Source organism: Musca vetustissima, unplaced genomic scaffold (genome assembly GCF_032173495.1).
Source record: "Musca vetustissima isolate MV318-11 ecotype Yass unplaced genomic scaffold, APGP_CSIRO_Mvet_v1 utg86217, whole genome shotgun sequence".
NCBI classification, from domain to species: Eukaryota; Metazoa; Arthropoda; class Insecta; order Diptera; family Muscidae; genus Musca; species Musca vetustissima.
Window position 1 is genome coordinate 20,690 of NW_026883966.1, and position 20,658 is coordinate 41,347.

Here is a 20,658-nt window from a genome sequence, read left to right on the forward strand (position 1 = left end):
AGTGATGCAGAAATCGCAACAAAATTATTTCCTGTCTTCCACAAAAGGATTTCTAACAATGAAAATATTACTCCAATAACTGCAACAAGCACATGGTAAACATAAATTACGACGCACACACAGAATTGTCATTTTCAATATTAACAGCAATTATGCTATGACACCTGACATCAGGATACAATACCAACTATAAATGAGTAGGTAGGTATCCTACCTGCACTATTCATTGCAGTTTTCTTTGTTGCAAAGAAAACAGCAACAACGACGACGACAGTAACACCAAGGTTTCTGTTTGCTCGTGCTTGATATTGTTCTGGTACCATTGGCAACACCACCATTATTGCTTATTGTTCAGTTCAGTTCAACATCTTTTGTGGCTTTGCAATTTGGAGAATCGTATAATTGGAAAATTTGATAGGGTTATTCGATACGGAGAAAAGTCTTTAGGTCATAAAACCAGAAAAATTCATTTTCTGACTTTTTAAACAATGTCTTTTATCAATTAGTTATGGCTACTATAAAATATGACCATGTAAATTTTAATAAATTACCTAATCGATGCAATAACCCCACATGCTATTCCACAACAACAGCTACAAATTCATATCCTTTTCTTGTGTTCTCCAACCATCCATTATTGCTGTGTACCGATGAGTGAAACCTTTGATATTGTTCCTATTCTACGAATGACAGTGGAGGAGGCTTTGATGCAGAACTGTAACATCATTCAAGTGCCATCAGTTTGAAATATAGCTTCTATATTGTCGAGTGAGGATTGCAGGTTACTTTACTACTATCATTCACAATGATACACTTTTGACAAACTTGTGGATGCCTAAAGGAAATTATTTGCTTCGTTGATTCGAAATGTTTTAAATAAAGGTCATAAGGGATACACATCAAAGTAAGTGCACAATTTTGATTTAGATTATGATTAGGGATGATTTTTATAACCTCCATCATAGTATGGAGGGTATATTAGTTTTGTTTTTTTATACCCTACACAACTATGTTGTCAGGGTATTATAGCTTTGTGCAGCCCCAAGAATATTGATCCTAGACCCACCTTTAGGTATACCGATCGTCATATCTCGATTAGCTGAGTCGATCTAGACATGTGTGTCCTTCCGTCCGTCTGTCCATTATAATTTGTAAACACGATACAACAGTTATGGACCAATCTTCACGAAATTTTGCGTGTAGGATGGGTTCTGGCCAACGAAGCCCCCTATTGTTTTTGGTAAAGATCGGTTAATATTTAGGGGATGAAATGGACCAAATACTAAATTTTTGTCGGTTTTTCTGGTCCGAACATCGTGAAATTTTACATGGAGAAGGGGGTCAGGCCGAAGAATAAACATGCCTGATTTGATAAAGATAAAGGTCAATATTTAGCATGTCAAATGGACCTGACTTTTGTGTGAAAAATGACAAAATTTTTATTCTATAGGGAATATATTAACTCCTAAAGGACATAGACGCGAGAAGTTGATAGTATATTCAAGAGGAGTGGCTGACCTTTAAATTGATACCAATTATATTGTCGTATGTTCTGGGATGTGGGAGTTACTCTTAAATATTTACAGGTGCTTACGTATTCAGATATTATATAGTAACCCTTACCGCACTAGAGGGCGGAAATATAACACTGATCGATTTGAAATTTTCCATGGGGTTCCAGTTATGGCCAAGGACAGCGCTTGTAATTTTCGGTGATGATCAGATAATAATTTTGGGATGAAGTGGGCCGAAAACTTATTTTTTTGCAAGTTTTCGAATCGATATATATAGGCCACAGTTATAAGCCGATCATCACCATACAACCTACGCTGATGTCAATAAGAAGGGCTGTACTGAATATTAGTAATATTCGGAAAATATGTAAGTGCGTGGAAGATGTGCTGTAAACTTCTTTGGAAAGTTAGAATTCCGTCCTAGTTGTGTAGGGTATCGTATGGTCGGCCCGTCCGACTATACTGCTCCGCTCACTGGTTTTTGTTTGTAACACATCGAAATAATCATTTCCGACCCTATAAAGTATATATATTCTTGATCAGCGTGAAATTCTAACTAACTAAGAATGTCAGTCTGTTGTAATCACTATAGCGTCTAAACGAATTGGGATAGATCGCCCAAATTTTGCATAGAGTCCTTTGTCTGCAGGTAGGTTAAGTTCCAAGATGGGCTATATCGGTCCACGTTTAATCATAGCTCCCATATAAGTGTAGTCCCCAATTTGCGGTAATTCAGGGTTCTTGAACGCGTTTTTCAACCGAATTCGCTGAAATTTCGTACAGTGTATTCTTATTGGGTACCGAGTTCTGTCCACTTAAAGTTAAAAATATAGGTTAATTTTTTCTGGTAGCCCTCATTTAACGGTACCCCTCAATTTTCGGTATTTTGGGGTTCTTGAACGCATTTTCCATCAGAATTCGCTGTTATTTAATATTTCGTAGTCGTATTTGGTCACAAATATCCATGTTAAAAATTATTTATATGATACCTACAGATTTTCGGTAAGCGCAAAGAAATGAATTCTGATGCAAAAATGTTACTTTCGAAATAGAGCTATATTAGTACTCAATTAGGCATAGCACCTCATATGATAACTCCAAATATTCGGTAATTCTTACACGATGTAATCAATACTGGTCCTGTTTTAGGTATCGTCTCCAGGGACGTACTTATACAAATTTTTTCTGCAATTACAATTTTCATATTGAACCAGCAGCTTCCACCCAACCTCCCGAAATTAAACCTGGGTACGTTGGTGATGGCCTCATAAAACTGTGCCCTCTAAATTGCAGTATTCTCCTGAAGGAAAGAATTGAGATATAAAACTAAAATATTGGGTTCAAAATTGACATATATCGGTCATTAATTAGGCATAGTTCTCATATAATGATAACACCAAATATTCGCTAATTTCTATACTATGTAGGTGCCTGGGACAAATCGTTCACCCGTTCAGTACACTTTAGTCACACTCTCACCAAGTGCATCTTCGACCAACTTGACATATATGGACAATACTTTGTAAACAAAATTTTCAAGACACAGACAATGTGTCTAAAACTTTCAAATATAAGAAATGAGAATGTACCTCTATATCGATGTTATGTCATAACTGGACCTATATTGAATCTTTTCTGCAAATATCTCTGTACCCTCCAAAAAATAAAATTGCCAAATTACAACATAACTTGGTGTAAAATGCTACTACAACCTTCAACATGCCGAAAATGGGGCGGTATCATTGTTTGGGAGTTATACCAAAATGTGGATCTATATTTCCCATTCACAAAACTAACAAGTGAAAAAAGGGTTAAGTTCGGTCGAACCGAACTATAGATACTTTCCACCATAGGTATACTGAAAGTGGACCTATACCGAAAATTCTACAAACCTATTCATGAAAACCATTATGCACAACAAATACAAATTTCACCGATTTTAAATGGGGATTTTTCCTAAAATCTGAAACCCCCAAAACGTGAAGCATGGTAGAATGGAATATGTATTATACACACATCTTCAAACTACTGCAATTTAGAGTGCAAAGTTATATGAGGCTATGCATAAAGGGTGACCAATATTGATTACATAGCTTAGGAATTAGGGAATATTTGGGGTCATCATTATATGAGGGGCTATGCCGAATTAATGACCGAAATAGCTCAATTTCGAACCCAATGTTTTAGTTTTGTATCTCAATACTTTCCTTCAGAAGGTATTATTATATAAGGGAGATGCCTAAATGCTGGTCGATATATTTCATCATTGTCAGGTTCTAGTTTTTTTATCTCGATATCCTTAGAAAGCGGAATGATTACAAAAGATGGCGAAATCGTATTAGAATTCCATACATTGTAGGGTAAAAAACTGACAATTTCGAGTAACGAATATCATCCATACGATGGTAGAATACGCCGATATGAAGACAATCCAAACATACGGAAAAATCAGATTCATTTAAAAAAGGGGTTATATGGGGACTACCCCAAAATATGGGGGAACCCCAAAATATGGGGGAACCCCAAAATACCGAAAGTTGGAGGGTAGCCTTATATAAGGGCTAACCGAAAAAATGGATCTATCTTTATAATTTTTTGTGGAGAGATTTTCTACACAATAAGACCTTAAAGTACTAAATTACAGCTAACTCAGTCGACGAATACGCTCAAAACCCCCAAAATACTGAATATTTGGGGCACCGTTATATAGGGGCTACCAGAAAAATTGAGCCTATATTTACAATCTTTAGTGAGGAAATTTAGTACCCAATAAAAACCCAATGTACCTAATCTTAGCGAATTCAGTTGAAAAACGTGCTCAAGAACCCCAAAATACCGAAAATTGGGGGGTTACCCTTACATGGGAGCTATGCCTAAACGTGGACCGACATAGCCCATCTTCGAACTTGACCTGCCTGCAGAGAAATTTGCAAAATTTTGGCGATCTATTTCAATTCGTTTAGACGCTAGAGTGATTACAACAGACAGACGGACATGGCTATATCGTCATAGACTTTCACGCTGATCAGGAATATGTCAGAAATTATTATTTCGATGATTTACAAACAGAACCAGTAAGGAAAGTAGTAAAGTCGGACGGGGCCGACTCTAGGATACCCTTCACCACTATGGGTACATTAAACAGGACTATTAACATGAAATTGGATGAAATAAAATATGTGATATTTATCTAAATGTGAATCTACCTAGATTTGTCCATAAAGTGTGTAAATCGACTTCAAACAAATATAAATAGGTCATCCGGTTGACTATGTCTGTACTTCTAGAAAACGCAACTACGTAATTCTATGCTCAATTTTGTACGTTGTGCAAAATTTGATGTCAATCTGACTAACATGAGGAGTATGATGCCCAATTTGCTTGATATCGGGCGAAAAAATATATGTAAGCTATATCCACATATTAAACGATTTCAAACAAACTTGTCACAGGTTAGGTTATACTAACTTTAGAACGTTTTGTTCCTATTGGTTCCTTGGTGCGTCAATTACATAAAATCAATCTATAATAAAATGGAGCTATATCTAAATCTGGACCGATTTTCACGAAACAAGGCAGACATCACTCTAGGCTCAATTCGGTACGTTATGCCAAATTTCGTGCAAATCGAAAGATATATAGCGACTTTGGTGAACCATTTACATGAAATCGGACGAAACTATATGTGGGAGCTATATAGAAATATGGACCGATTTTATCGAAACTTGGCAGACATCACTCTAGGCTCAATTCAGTACGTTGTGCAAAATTTCGGGCAAATCGAAAGATATATATGGATGTTGGTGCACAATTTACATGAAATCGGACGAAACTATATATGGGAGCTATATCTAAATCTGGACTGATTTTCACGAAACTTGGCAGACATAACTCTAGGCTCAATTCAGTACGTTATGCCAAATTTCGTGCAAATCGAAAGATATATATGGATTTTGGTCACAATTTACATGAAATCGGACGAAACTATATATGGTAGCTATATCTAAATCTTGACCGATTTTCACGGAGCTTGGCAGACATCATTCTAGACCTAAATGATTAGGCTGTACCAAATTTCGTGCTAATCGAAAGATATATAGGGACTTTGGGGCCCCATTTACATTAAATCGGACGAAACTATATATGTGAGCTATATCTAAATCGGGACCGATTTTCATGAAACTTGGCAGACATCATTCTAGGCCCAATTAAGTACGTTATGCCAAATTTCGTGCAAATCGAAGGATATATAGGGACTTTGGGGCACCATTTACATGAAATCGGACGAAACTATATATGGGAGCTATATCTAAATCTGGACCGATTTTCTTGAAACTGGGCAGACACCATTCTAGACTCAATTCAGTACGTTATGCCAAATTTCGTGCAAATCGAAAGATATATAGAGACTTTGGGGCACCATTTACATGAAATCGGACGAAACTATATATGGGAGCTATATCTAAATCTGGACCGATTTTCACGAAACTTGGCAGACATCACTCTAGGCTTAATTCAGTACGTTATGCCAAATTTCGTGCAAATCAAAAGATATATAGGGACTTTGGGGCACCATTTACATGAAATCGGACGAAACTATATATGGGAGCTATATCTAAATCTGGACCGATTTTCACGAAACTTGGCAGACATCATTCTAGACCTAAATGATTAGGCTGTACTAAATTTCGTGCAAATCGAAAGTTATATAGGGACTGTTTACATTAAATCGGTTAAATATATATATGGGAGCTATATCTAAATCTGAACCGATTTTTCCCAATTTCAATAGGGTTCGTCCTTGGGCCAAATAAGTGACCTATGCCAAATTTCATCCAATTCGGATCATAAATGCGACCTGTACTTTGTTTACAATTTAACATGGACAGACGGACGGACGGACGGACGGACAGACGGACATGCGTAAATCGACTCAGAAAGTGATTCTATGCATATTCTCAAAAGGAACCATGGGTCTATCTCGATTATTTTTGCCTGTTACAAACATATGCACAAAGACATAATACCCTGTACCACAGTGTGGTGAAGGGTATAAACACCACAAACAATAAGGTATGGTGTTGAAAGGTAAAACCAGTAAGGAAAGTAGTAAAGTCGGACGGGGCCGACTCTAGGATACCCTTCACCACTATGGGTACATTAAACAGGACTATTAACATGAAATTGGATGAAATAAAATATGTGATATTTATCTAAATGTGAATCTACCTAGATTTGTCCATAAAGTGTGTAAATCGACTTCAAACAAATATAAATAGGTCATCCGGTTGACTATGTCTGTACTTCTAGAAAACGCAACTACGTAATTCTATGCTCAATTTTGTACGTTGTGCAAAATTTGATGTCAATCTGACTAACATGAGGAGTATGATGCCCAATTTGCTTGATATCGGGCGAAAAACTATATGTAAGCTATATCCACATATTAAGCGATTTCAAACAAACTTGTCACAGGTTAGGTTATACTAACTTTAGAACGTTTTGTTCCTATTGGTTCCTTGGTGCGTCAATTACATAAAATCAATCTATAATAAAATGGAGCTATATCTAAATCTGGACCGATTTTCACGAAACAAGGCAGACATCACTCTAGGCTCAATTCAGTACGTTATGCCAAATTTCGTGCAAATCGAAAGATATATAGCGACTTTGGTGAACCATTTACATGAAATCGGACGAAACTATATGTGGGAGCTATATAGAAATATGGACCGATTTTATCGAAACTTGGCAGACATCACTCTAGGCTCAATTCAGTACGTTGTGCAAAATTTCGGGCAAATCGAAAGATATATATGGATGTTGGTGCACAATTTACATGAAATCGGACAAAACTATATATGGGAGCTATATCTAAATCTGGACTGATTTTCACGAAACTTGACAGACATAACACTAGGCTCAATTCAGTACGTTATGCCACATTTCGTGCAAATCGAAAGATATATATGGATTTTGGTCACAATTTACATGAAATCGGACGAAACTATATATGGTAGCTATATCTAAATCTTGACCGATTTTCACGGAGCTTGGCAGACATCATTCTAGACCTAAATGATTAGGCTGTACCAAATTTCGTGCTAATCGAAAGATATATAGGGACTTTGGGCCCCATTTACATTAAATCGGACGAAACTATATATGTGAGCTATATCTAAATCGGGACCGATTTTCATGAAACTTGGCAGACATCATTCTAGGCCCAATTAAGTACGTTATGCCAAATTTCGTGCAAATCGAAGGATATATAGGGACTTTGGGGCAACATTTACATGAAATCGGACGAAACTATATATGGGAGCTATATCTAAATCTGGACCGATTTTCTTGAAACTGGGCAGACACTATTCTAGACTCAATTCAGTACGTTATGCCAAATTTCGTGCAAATCGAAAGATATATAGAGACTTTGGGGCACCATTTACATGAAATCGGACGAAACTATATATGGGAGCTATATCTAAATCTGGACCGATTTTCACGAAACTTGGCAGACATCACTCTAGGCTTAATTCAGTACGTTATGCCAAATTTCGTGCAAATCAAAAGATATATAGGGACTTTGAGGCACCATTTACATGAAATCGGACGAAACTATATATGGGAGCTATATCTAAATCTGGACCGATTTTCACGAAACTTGGCAGACATCATTCTAGACCTAAATGATTAGGCTGTACTAAATTTCGTGCAAATCGAAAGTTATATAGGGACTGTTTACATTAAATCGGTTAAATATATATATGGGAGCTATATCTAAATCTGAACCGATTTTTCCCAATTTCAATAGGGTTCGTCCTTGGGCCAAATAAGTGACCTATGCCAAATTTCATCCAATTCGGATCATAAATGCGACCTGTACATTGTTTACAATTTAACATGGACAGACGGACGGACGGACGGACGGACGGACGGACGGACAGACGGACATGCGTAAATCGACTCAGAAAGTGATTCTATGCATATTCTCAAAAGGAACCATGGGTCTATCTCGATTATTTTTGCCTGTTACAAACATATGCACAAAGACATAATACCCTGTACCACAGTGTGGTGAAGGGTATAAAAACAAAATTGATATACACTCCATACTATGGTGGAGGGTATAAAAATCCTTGAAGTAATAGCCAAATGTGCAAAAAAATGCAATGCTCTGACTTAAATTTGATTGCAACAGGCACACGGACAGACAAACGGACTTGGCTTAATCTAAATAGGATTTTATTCTGATAAAAAATATAGTTTATGGTGTCTCCGAGGAATATTTTGAGGTCTTACAAAGGGAATACAAAATTTAATATATACTCAATTTCATAGTGGAGGGTATAAACACAAAGCTATTCCATTCTCACTCATACTTCAGTTATTGGCCAATTTTTCGACTTTACGCTGTTTTGTTCAAAATTTTGAATATATTAGTTATTATTTAAAAACAACACTCACGTATATCAAAAACTTTGTATTTTTTCAAGCCATCAACAGCATTATAATTTATGTTTGCATACATTTACTGACTTCAAGTTCATTATTAATTCGTATAACATAATCAAATCTATTTTATACGAACAAAATGTAATTGTAAATATGTTATATTATTGATATGATAGTAATTATTGTTGCACAGGGTGTATCAAAAATAGGCATGTTTTAATAAAACAGATATATTGTATATGTAGCCTTAATAATCCTTTTTTTTAACAGTGCAAAGGAAAGTATATCCTTCTCAAGCATAATAAAGAAACTAAAGGATATGCGGCTGCTAGAGTAGCGGATGTTTCGCACAGACTCTGTCTCCAAATTTTACATTAATTATGAAACTAACTCCTATAATTCCAGCAGTCAGTTTTATCCCTTCCTTACCGATATATAACAGTAATAAATTTCCGACCATCCAAATACCACCGTCCTCAAAACACCTCTGTGTGCCTGTCACCGTCAATTCCAAGTCTTATGGTCATATGATAACCAACATGTCGCTTGCTATTGAAGAATGTGGTTACACAAATCCATGAATAGATTGTCGCAGGGACGGACTCAAAAGATGTTTTCAGATCAAATGACTGATTCAAACCTATTTCTTATTATGCTCCACTTTTGCTCTCCAAACATTGATTTTTAATCTTGTAATTCAGTCAATCTACTATTCTGATTTCCATTAATTATAGCTCACCCTCTAACTAACCACCAATTATGCCCTCGTACAAAATGAATTTTGTGTTATGACAATTAGTTGTTTCCACCATACATAGCTATTAGCCAATAATATAATTATTGTTATTATTAAGGTAAATGAAAACAAGTTTTGTTTTCCAAACTAAATTCGTAAGCCACAAAATCTGGCAAATTATATTTCGCACCAAATTTAATTATAATTATTCTGCAAATCCGCCTACAGTCGCTAAATGGTATTTAATTACATTTCGCATATACACACATGCATACAATAAACCTATGTATATTTGAAAATAATTAAATTTATCGATGATCTGGATGTTCGTACCTATATTATGCAGCGGACTGACATCTAGGGTGCCTTCGAATTTATGTGCGCTTTGGCGGTTTACGTTTATTTACAATCAATTATTTATACGATTATTATAATACAATGTTAATTACACATTTGGCATACCACGCACACACACAAGCAAATACATTCATAAGTATTTAAAAGTGCAGTGCGTTATATAATTTATATTTTATGATTATCCTATGGCAGACTCAGCGTATCAGTATATAAAATTAATTTAATTTTTGTTTTAGGGGAAACCGTAGTATAATTAAATAACTAGCATTTTTAATTGAATCGATTATTTTTTGTGATTACAAAGTAAACAATTCTTGTAATATTATTGCAGATTCTATGACAATATCTGGAGCACAAACTGATATCAAACACTAACTATTTTTTTCTAATAAATTCATCCTATATTACCAAAACGATGCCTGATTCGAGATATTTACGCTTTTCAAGACCTTCGGGGAACCATCCTATTCGCTGCAATTTTGCATTAAAACACATTTTTAAGGAGCCTGCAAAAGTGGGACTGGCAGTAAACGGCGAAAAGACCAAGCCGATGGTATCGACGCACAAGACCAAGCTGATGGTATCGACGTAGACTCGGATCAACTGTGGAACCTGAAAACAGCAGCTTCCAGGTACTGAACGATTTTATATACCTCTGTACGGCCATAAATAAAACTAATAGCATCAGCTTTGAAATCCGGAGGAGAATAGTTTTGGCCAACAGATGCTACTATGGTCTGAATAAGCAACTCAAAAGCAAGGCCACGAATCCGAATATCGAGTAGAATACAACATACCGGAACATGATCTTTCAAATTAAATAAGATGCCCACAAGACCGACGCACTTGAAAATCTTTTTTAAGCTGGGCTTATGTAAAACCGTTCTGTCACAAGCCAGCTATGTAATATGTCCGTGCATACATGGACAGATCTACGTTTAAAACGCAGTATATGTCGTATTTATTACTCAATTGTGATGACACTCAGTCTACAGACCCAAGGAAGATAAGAACGGAATGCGAAGATTTGACACCGCATAAGAATTTATAAATCAAATTAGAGCGAATTCGGTTAAAAAACATACCCAACGTCCGCAAAATACGCAATAATATGTCTACCATAATATATGGGCTACCTGGAATATTTGGGCTGATATTAATAATTTTAGGAGCTTTGAATCCGAAATTCCACTTACAGCAAATTCTTTTGAAAAACGTTTCTAGAACCCCCAAAAACCCGAATAAATGGGGAGTAGCGTTATATGGGCGCTACCATGAAACGTGGACCAATATTGATCAATTTAGGCGGGAAATCGTGATAGCCAATGAGAATCAAACGTAGCAAATTACTGCCGATTCGCTTGAAAAACGTGTCAAAAATTCCATTACCAAATATTTTGGTTATAAAAAACTTAGATCGATATACCCTATTAGCATGCCAGTGCAAAATTTCAAAGCTCTATCTCAAATATTGCGATCTCTACGTGATTTCATCAGACAAATAGATAGATGGACTCGCATAAATCGACATTTTATTCTGATCAACAACGTTATGCAAACGGAATATCTGAGATTATATTGTGATTAATATTAGGTTAGGTAAAAATAAATCCATTTTTTTATATGAACTATAGGACTTTATTTAACATGCTTCGGAATGACCTAATATGCACCGTTTTGTTGTATGATATGCTGCCATTTTAAAGGTAACTTCATAATGCCTCTCTCATAGGAGTCCTGCTCTCTATTTGTAATAAACTCTAGTAGTCGATTTCCCCAATCCTCCCTAGATACCAATTTTGTATCATTAAAGAAATTTTGAAATGCAAAAAAATATGATAATCGCTTGGTGCCAAGTCCGGACTATATGGCGGACGCATTAAAACTTCCCAACAAAGCATCTGAAGGTTCTGGAGAGTTACTATAGATGTATGTCCTAGCGTTGTTCTGGTGGAACATTGGTCATTTTTGGTCAATTGCTGTCTTCAAACGGTCGAGTTGAGATCAGAATTTAGCGTTTGGCTATATGGAAGCAACTCATAATAAATAAACCCCTTCCAGTCCCACCAAATGTATAGCAGAACCTTCCTGGCCGTTAGTCCTGGTTTGACCACCGTTTAATCTATATCTTTCCGTATGGCCAAGGCTTCGCAGATGGAAATTCGATTCATTCTATTTTTTCCTGTTAATTGGTGTGGCACCCAAACATCGAGCATCTTTGTAATGTTACGACTGCTAACATGCCAGTCAACTTCGATAATTTCTTCGACTATGTATATATCAAATACCCTGTCAATTAAAATCTCTGATCTACGCTTTTTGTGTTCCTTGTAAAAAACCTGGTACGGGCTTGCTAATTTTTATGCCTAGATAATTTATCATCATAGTCATCCAAATTGATAGCAAATTCCGCATTAAACTAAAATGGGAAAATTTATACAACAAACAATAGCATTTTCCATAAATAAGCAATTACAACAAAAAACTAAAATAATACTACAAAGCAATTCATTCATTGAGAGCAATACGGAATGTAACGGTTGCAAAAACAACAACAGCAGCATACAAAACCTATCAGTCTCGCGCATTCAAAGTTCGCACAAAAACAAATTATATGGCCAAAAAGACCAAAACAAGTTTAAATCTAAAAACAAAACAAAGGGGCCAAAGCCCGTATAAAAACCATGAATGCAACTCAGACAGGTGAATAGAATACGCAAGTCTGGCATCAAGTGCAGTTCGACAAAAGGTGTTAGCGGGAACGGAACGAACAAATAAGCGAACAAAACATAACGAAAAAAGAAAATAATTGAAATAAAAAACGAACGTTTCGAATAGCCTCTGAGAACAAAAACAAAAAGTAGTGATTGCAGACTGACTAATAAACCAACCTGCAGGGTATAATTGGCTGCATCAATTTAAGAAGTTTAAACGTACAATTTAAAATAAACCAACAACAACAATAACATTGTGGATATTTTAAGAACATAAATAAAATTAAAACGGATATAAATTCATTATCAAAGCTAAGCGATCGGCGAAGTGAACTAAAGTGAACGGAATTTTAAAAACAATCTCGAAAGAATGAAATTATTCTTAATCATTGTAATAACACTTTGCCTAACATCCAGAAAATATTGTAAGTCCCCCGATTATTATTCAGAGTGGAAAGCCCAAACGGAATTGTAAAATTATTTTCCCCTTGTTACTTTTAGTCATCTTTGCCCAACAACAGGATGTGAATGAATTTGAATTAACTTCCGATTATGAATATAACGACTATGACGGTGACGACGATGCCAATCGAAATCTCAGTGAATTGCGAACAAGAGATATGGACGATAGATTTCTTTACGATGAAAATAGCGATGATAATTTTATGGAATGGAATAAATGTGATAATTATCTAAGTCAACCGAGGGGTACGAAGAAATATTTGGATACAACATTTTTAAAGAAATTCTTTCGCAATCTTGTGCCATATGCCGCACCGAAATTACAAATGAATTTCTATTTATTTAAACGTGGATTTCCCGATTGTGGTCGTGAAATAAGTCTCTATGATGATTCGATATATACATGTGGACTAAATGCATCACATCCAACAAGGTAAGTATTTTGAACCACTCACGCACAAACATACTATTTTTACTATACATTTATATGTGAATATGGAAAACCTAGTAATAACAAGTGAAAAACGTGTTCTGCCAGGGCATCTCGTAATAGACATTTAGATGTAAATTTGTCCTAAAAAATTAGAATACCGAAGATTGGGGGTACCAATATATATGAGCGCTATATATACACATTAAACAAAATTTAAAACAAGTAAAACTTCGATAGTTCGCCGGGCCGAACTTTTTATTGTGTTATGTGATAGTTGGTTTTTCATGCTCCACAACTAGTGCTCCAAATTACAGATACTTTAAGGGACCCCCCCCCCATTCACGATTTTTTATTTTTAAGATTTTAAATGGGCTGGTAAATGAATACCAATGCTTGTTAAGGTTTGTAACTTGGCACATATATATTTGAAGATTTAAAAAGGAAGAAAAATAATTTACCAAAATTTGTTGTTGTTGTTTTGTTGTTGTTTTTTGGGTTCAAAGAAAAGTCCATTTTTTCGATGGCGGGCATGATAACTCCTCACTGGAACATCGGAATCCGAAAATTCCAACTGTGTTAGAAAGAGGACATGTCTGGCTCTCGTATGAACTAGGATTATTAGCTTCGCACAACAATTAACAAAATGGCGGAACTTTGAAAATTTTTTTATGGAAAATCGCCTATTTTTTACCACAAACTAAGTTAAAAAATAAGGAAGATCTTCACCGATTGGCTTTATCCTAGTTCATACGAGAGCTACGCACTCTCAGAGAAACGTGTCAAAATTTGAAACCGATTGGATTATTAGTTTTTGAGTTATCGTGCCCGCTATTCGTTTTGAGAAAAACGCGTTTAAAGTTTGAGAAGCCCTTTAGCCGTTACTTGATGCTGACACAATAAATCGGCTATATCTTCAAGAGTTCTTGAGATTTTCACTTGAAATTTTGTAGGAACATTCTAGAAGTAGAGTAGATTCGAATTAAATCAAAAAAATTTGACACCGAGAATGGGGGGGTCCCCTTAAATGGATAACTTAAATTGGAATTTTTAAAAAAAATTATAAATACCGAAAAAAGCGGGACTTTTAGCAGAAACTTCAATATAAGTTATACCAAATTACAACCCCATCAGTTGGAAAATGCGGCTAAAGTCCTCAAAATACGGAAAATAAGATGGTACCGTTTTATGCGAGCTATACGAAACCGTAAACTGACATTTATAACATTTGTTAGTACTATTAGACACTCAATTCAGTGAAAAATATGCCCAAACCCCCCAAAATACAGAATAATGGGTCTGTCAATATATGGGAAATTTTAGCCGATATTAACATTTCAGGTGTGCGAAAATTAAACTTATTGAAAATCCAAATTATAAAATTACAGCTACTTTGGTTGAAACGCGTAATCAAACTCCGCAAAAAGCCGATAATAGGGGTGTAGCGTTATATGGGGCTTTCCTAAAAGGTGAAAAGGTGATTGTGGTCGTGAAATAAGTCTCTATGATGATTCGATATATACTTGTGGACTAAATGCATTACATCCAACAAGGTAGGTAGTTTGAATTTTTAGCAGGTTGATCTGATAGCCACAGTAAATCCAAAATACAAAATTATAGCTGATTCTGTTGAAAACGCGTCTAAACCCACCAAAAAACCGAATAATGGGGGTACCGGTATATGGGGGCTATTCTAGAAAGTGGACCAATATTAATCATATCTGATAAAGAATATATATACTTTATGAGGTCCTCCGTGAATATTTCGTCTTGCAAACGGAATGCAAAATGTTTTTAAGTTAAGGGAACCCAACTTAATATATTAATTTCAGTACGTTTTGCCAATCGGCATAGCTATGGTCTTTACACCATTTACTTAAAATCGGACGAAAGTATATATAGGAGCCATATGTAAATCTGAACCAATTTCAAGAAAACTTGACACACGAAAGGTTATAGTATCTGCAGTACATTGTACAAAATTGTGTGCGGGTCGGCCACTCTTTGGGCATTTAGTGCACAATTTACATTAAATCGGACGAAAATATATATTGGAGCTATATCTAAATCTGAACTGATATTCACGAAATTTAGCACACATCATTCTGGACCAAATTCAGTACCCTATGCCAAATTTCGTGCAATTTGAAGGACATATAAGGACATTGGAGATCCATTTACCTTAAATCGGCGAAAATATATATGGGAGCTATATATAAATCTGAACCGATTTTGTCGAAACTTGGCAGGCATTATTCTAGACCTTATTCTGTACTCCATGCCAAATTTCGTGCAAATCGAATGATATCTAGGGACTTTGGTGCACCATTTACCTTAAATCGGACGAAACTATATATGGGAGCTATACTAAATCTGAACCGATTTTCTCGAAACTTCGCACACATCATTCTGGACCTAGTTCAGTACTCTATGTCAAATTTCATGCAAATCAAATGATATCTAGGGACTTTGGTGCACCATTTACCTTAAATCGGGCGAAACCATATATGGGAGCTATATCTAAATCTGAACCGACTTTCTCGAAACTTGGCACACATCATTATGGACCTAATTCAGTACTCCATGCCAAATTTCGTGCAAATCAAATGATATCTAGGGACTTTGGTGCACCATTTACCTTAAATCGGGTGAAACCATATATGGGAGCTATATCTAAATCTGAACCGATTTTCTCGAAACTTGGCACACATCATTATGGACCTAATTCAGTACTCCATGCCAAATTTCGTGCAAATCGAATGATATCTAGGGACTTTGGTGCACCATTTACCTTAAATCGGACGAAACTATATATGGGAGCTATATCTAAATCTGAACTGATTTTCTCGAAACTTGGCACATATCATTCTGGACCTAATTCAGTACTCTATGCCAAATTTCATGCAAATCGAAAGGTATATAGGAACATTGGTGCACCATTTACATAGAATCGGAAAAAACTATATATGGATGCTATATCTAAATCTGAACCGATTTCCACGAAACTTTGCACACATCATTCTGGACCTAATTCAGTACTCTCTGCCAAATTTCATGCAAATCGAAAGATATATAGGGACTTTGGTGCACCATTTACCTTAAAAAGGACGAAACTATATATGGGAGCTATATCTAAATCTGAACCGATTTTCTCGAAACTTGGCACACATCATTATGGATCTAATTGAGTACTCTGTACTAAATTTCGAGCAAATCGAATGAAATATAGGGGCTTTGGTGTACCATTAACCTTAAATCGGACGAAACCATATATGGGAGCTATATCTAAATCTGAACCGATTTTCTCCAAACTTGGCACACATCATTCCGGACCTAATTCAGTACTCTATGCAAAATTTCGTGCAAATCGAATGATATATAGGGACTTTGGTCTATAATTTACCTTAAATCGGACGAAACTATATATATGAGCTATATCTAAATCTGAACCGATTTGCTTGAAACTTGGCACCCATTATTCTGCACCTAATTCAGTACTCTATGCCAAATTTCATGCAAATCGAAGGATATAGAAGGACTTTGCTGCCCCATTCACCTTAAATCGGACGAACCTATATATGGGAGCTATATCTAAATCTGGACCGATTTTTATGAATTTTTACACACATCATTCTAGACCTAATTCATTACGCTGTGCCAAATTTCGTGCAAATCGAAAGATATATAGGGACCGTTTACATTAAATCGGTTAAATATATATATGGGAGCTATATCTAAATCTGAACCGATTTTTTCCAATTTCAATAGGGTTCGATCCAATTTCAATAGGGCTCGTCCTTGGGCCAAATAAGTGACTTGTGCCAAATTTCATCCAAATCGGATCATAAATGCGACCTGTACTTTGTTTACAATTTAACATCTACAGACGGACGGACGGACATGCATAAATCGACTCAGAAAGTGATTCTATGCATATTCTCAAAAGGAACCATGTGTCTATCTCGTTTCCTTTTGCCTGTTACAAACATATGCACAAAGACATAATACCCTGTACCACAGTGTGGTGAAGGGTGTAAAAATATTTTGAAATATTTTCAGTCATCAGCAAAAATTGCCGATTCCGTAGCCCTGGGTTTCAATTCCATTGCATAGACCCAAAAAATAGTATAATTCCAAGGGTATATTTTTTTGAAATAACTCATAAATAATTTATTTTCCCTTTTATTTGCAGAATCATAATTCACGGTTGGATGAGTCACTCTCGCGGATCCTTTAACTTAGACGTTAAAAATGCCTACCTGAAACGTGGCGATTATAATGTCATTGTTGCCGATTGGAGTACAAATGCTGCCAATATCAATTATTTTCGTGTTGTGAAATTAATCGAAATATTTGGAAGTCACTTGGCAAGATTCACCCGCCATCTCTATGAAAAAGGACGCGTAAACTACAATGACATTTATCTAATCGGACATTCGTTGGGAGCACAAATTGCCGGAGCGGCAGGTAAACAAAGTTGGCCCAATCGCTATAACACCATATTTGCCTTAGATCCTGCTGGACCCAAGTTCCGTAGACGCAGCACAGAATTTCGTATTGATCCCACAGATGCAAAGTACGTTGAGAGTATTCAAACCAGCGGAAATTTAGGTTTTATGGAACCGACGGGAAACGCAACCTTCTATCCAAATTATGGTAAATATCAGCGAAAATGTTTCTATGTTGGATGTTCTCATATTCGTGCCTATCGTATGTTTGCCGAATCGATAACATCGCCAGCTGGTTTTTGGGGTATACGTTGTCGCAGCCGCAGCCCCAAATGGGATTGTGATAGTATGTCGGCTCGTGAATATCGTATGGGTGGTGAACCATCGCAGCCGAAAAGTGGTATATTTTATGTAAAAACACGTTCGAAAGCTCCATATGCTTTAGGGAAGATATCCATGGAGGACATGAATTAATAGAAGATGTGTGTGATTATTTTATCACTTTTGAAAATTTGCAAAGACTGATATTATAGGTATTGCATTAAATTTTGTATGTTTATAGTCATGTGTCAATTAATTATTTATATAGATACTTATTTTTTGTAATAAATTGTAACATTTTGGAATTATTTCAAATGCCATGTTTCGATATTGTCTTCTCCTTGATCTTTCCATCGGATTCGTGGCCTTACCCTTCTGTGTGAACCATCATTTGGCTCGCTTTTATATGTCTAATCACCGATATTCACCGTCGACGCAGATCTGCCCACAGATCTTCCGAAGAATGTTTCTCTCAAACACCACAAGAGCTGCCTTAGCTGCTTGTGTAGGTATCCATGCCTGTAGAGCGTGGGTTTGGTCTGGCGGAAGGTGGTCTTGTTTCTAAACTGCTTACTTAGACAATAGTAGGATCTTTTGGTCATCACAATCCTTCTCCAAATTTCAAAACTGATGTCATAATTTTATTTATGGCGGTACCAAGGTATATAAAATCTTTGAATACCTCGAAGCTGTAGTTCTCAAGTTCCACAGTTGGCCCGAGTCTACTGGACGTCTTGCGCGTTGATACCATCAGTTTGGTCTTCTACGTTTACTTCCAGACCCTCTTTGGCAGACTCCTTATCAATTTGTTCATAGGTAGCTGATACCACTCTCAATGTTCGACCCATTATGTCGATGTCATCGGCGTAGGCGAGTAACATGTGTTGTTTGGTGTACCGAGTGCTATTTCTGTTCACCTTTGCCTCACGTAAAACCTTTTCCAACAGGATGTTAAAAAAATCACACGACAAACTGTCACCTTGTCTGAATCCTCGTCCGGTATTTGGAGAGGTCTTTCCCAACTTTAACTGCTGATTTTGTGCGGATTAAAGTTATCCTGCATATCCGTATTAATTATACCCTTCACCACACTGTGGTATAGGGTATAATGTCTTTGTGCATATGTTTGTAACAGGCAAAAGGAATCGAAATAGACCCATGGTTCCTTTTGAGAATATGCATCGAATCACTTTTTGAGTCGATTTACGCATGTCCGTCCGTCGGTCCGTCCGTCCATGTATTTTTGTGAACAAAGTACAGGTCGCATTTATTATCCGATTTGGATGAAATTTGGCACAGCTCACTTATTTCACACAAGGACGAACCCTATTGAAATTGAGAAAAATCGGTTCAGATTTAGATATAGCTCCCGTATATTGTTTCGTCCGATTTAAGGTAAATGGGGCACAAAAGTCCTTATATATCTCTCGATTTGTACGAACTGAATTGAGTCTAGAACGATGTGTGCCAAATTTCGAGAAAATCGGGTCAGATTTATATATAGCTCCCATATATATTTTCGTCCGATTTAAGGTAAACGGGGCACCAAAGTTCCTATATATCTTGCGATATGCACGAAATTTGGCATAGGGTACTGAATTAAGTCCAGAATGATGTGTACTAAGTTTCGTGAAAATCGGTTCTGATTTAAATATAGCTCCCATATATAGTTTTCTCCGATTTTATGTAAATGGTGCACCAAAGTCCCTATATATCTTTCGATTTGCACGAATTTTGGCATAGCGTATTGAATTAAGTCTAGTCGGATACATATAGTCGGCCCAGTCAGACTTTACTACTTTCCTCACTGGTTTTGCTGGAATGCCGAACGCAACATGGCTTTAAACACCTCTGAACGGATATGGCTGTCAAATGCGGCTTTATAGTCGACGAATAGATGAAATGTGTCGATGTATTTTTGTGGGTTTTTTTAAGGATTGGCGCAGAGTGAAAATCTGGTCAATGGTGGATTTGACAGGTCTGAAGCCGCATCGGCATGGTCTAATAATGTCATTGACCATTGGCTTCAATCGTTCACACAGCACACTGGGTAGCACTTTATATGTGATGGGAAGGAGACTTATTCCACACATTTTGTCTTGTCGCCTTTTTTGTGCTCGGGGCACAGGATGCTGATGTTGCAATCATTGGGCAAATTGTACTAATCACCATGCTCCTGACCAGCATCTGACCACCAGTCTTAAATTGTTCGGCTGGTAAC

At 36.4% G+C, this 20,658-nt stretch overlaps 1 protein-coding gene across 1 annotated transcript in view; it reads left to right on the plus strand.

Moving 5' to 3' along the window:
* Positions 1 to 19,168, plus strand: part of LOC133330960 (phospholipase A1-like) — a gene marked incomplete at its 3' end in the record, with an annotated part of 39,189 nt that extends 20,021 nt beyond the window's left edge. The window contains exons 2-6 of the mRNA XM_061539358.1: positions 13,194 to 13,201; positions 13,278 to 13,671; positions 17,861 to 18,588; positions 18,877 to 18,924; positions 19,149 to 19,168. Coding sequence (XP_061395342.1) covers positions 13,194 to 13,201; positions 13,278 to 13,671; positions 17,861 to 18,588; positions 18,877 to 18,924; positions 19,149 to 19,168 — 1,198 coding nt within the window. The remainder of the gene's footprint in view (positions 1 to 13,193; positions 13,202 to 13,277; positions 13,672 to 17,860; positions 18,589 to 18,876; positions 18,925 to 19,148) is intronic.
* Between the last annotated feature and the right edge of the window lie 1,490 nt (positions 19,169 to 20,658).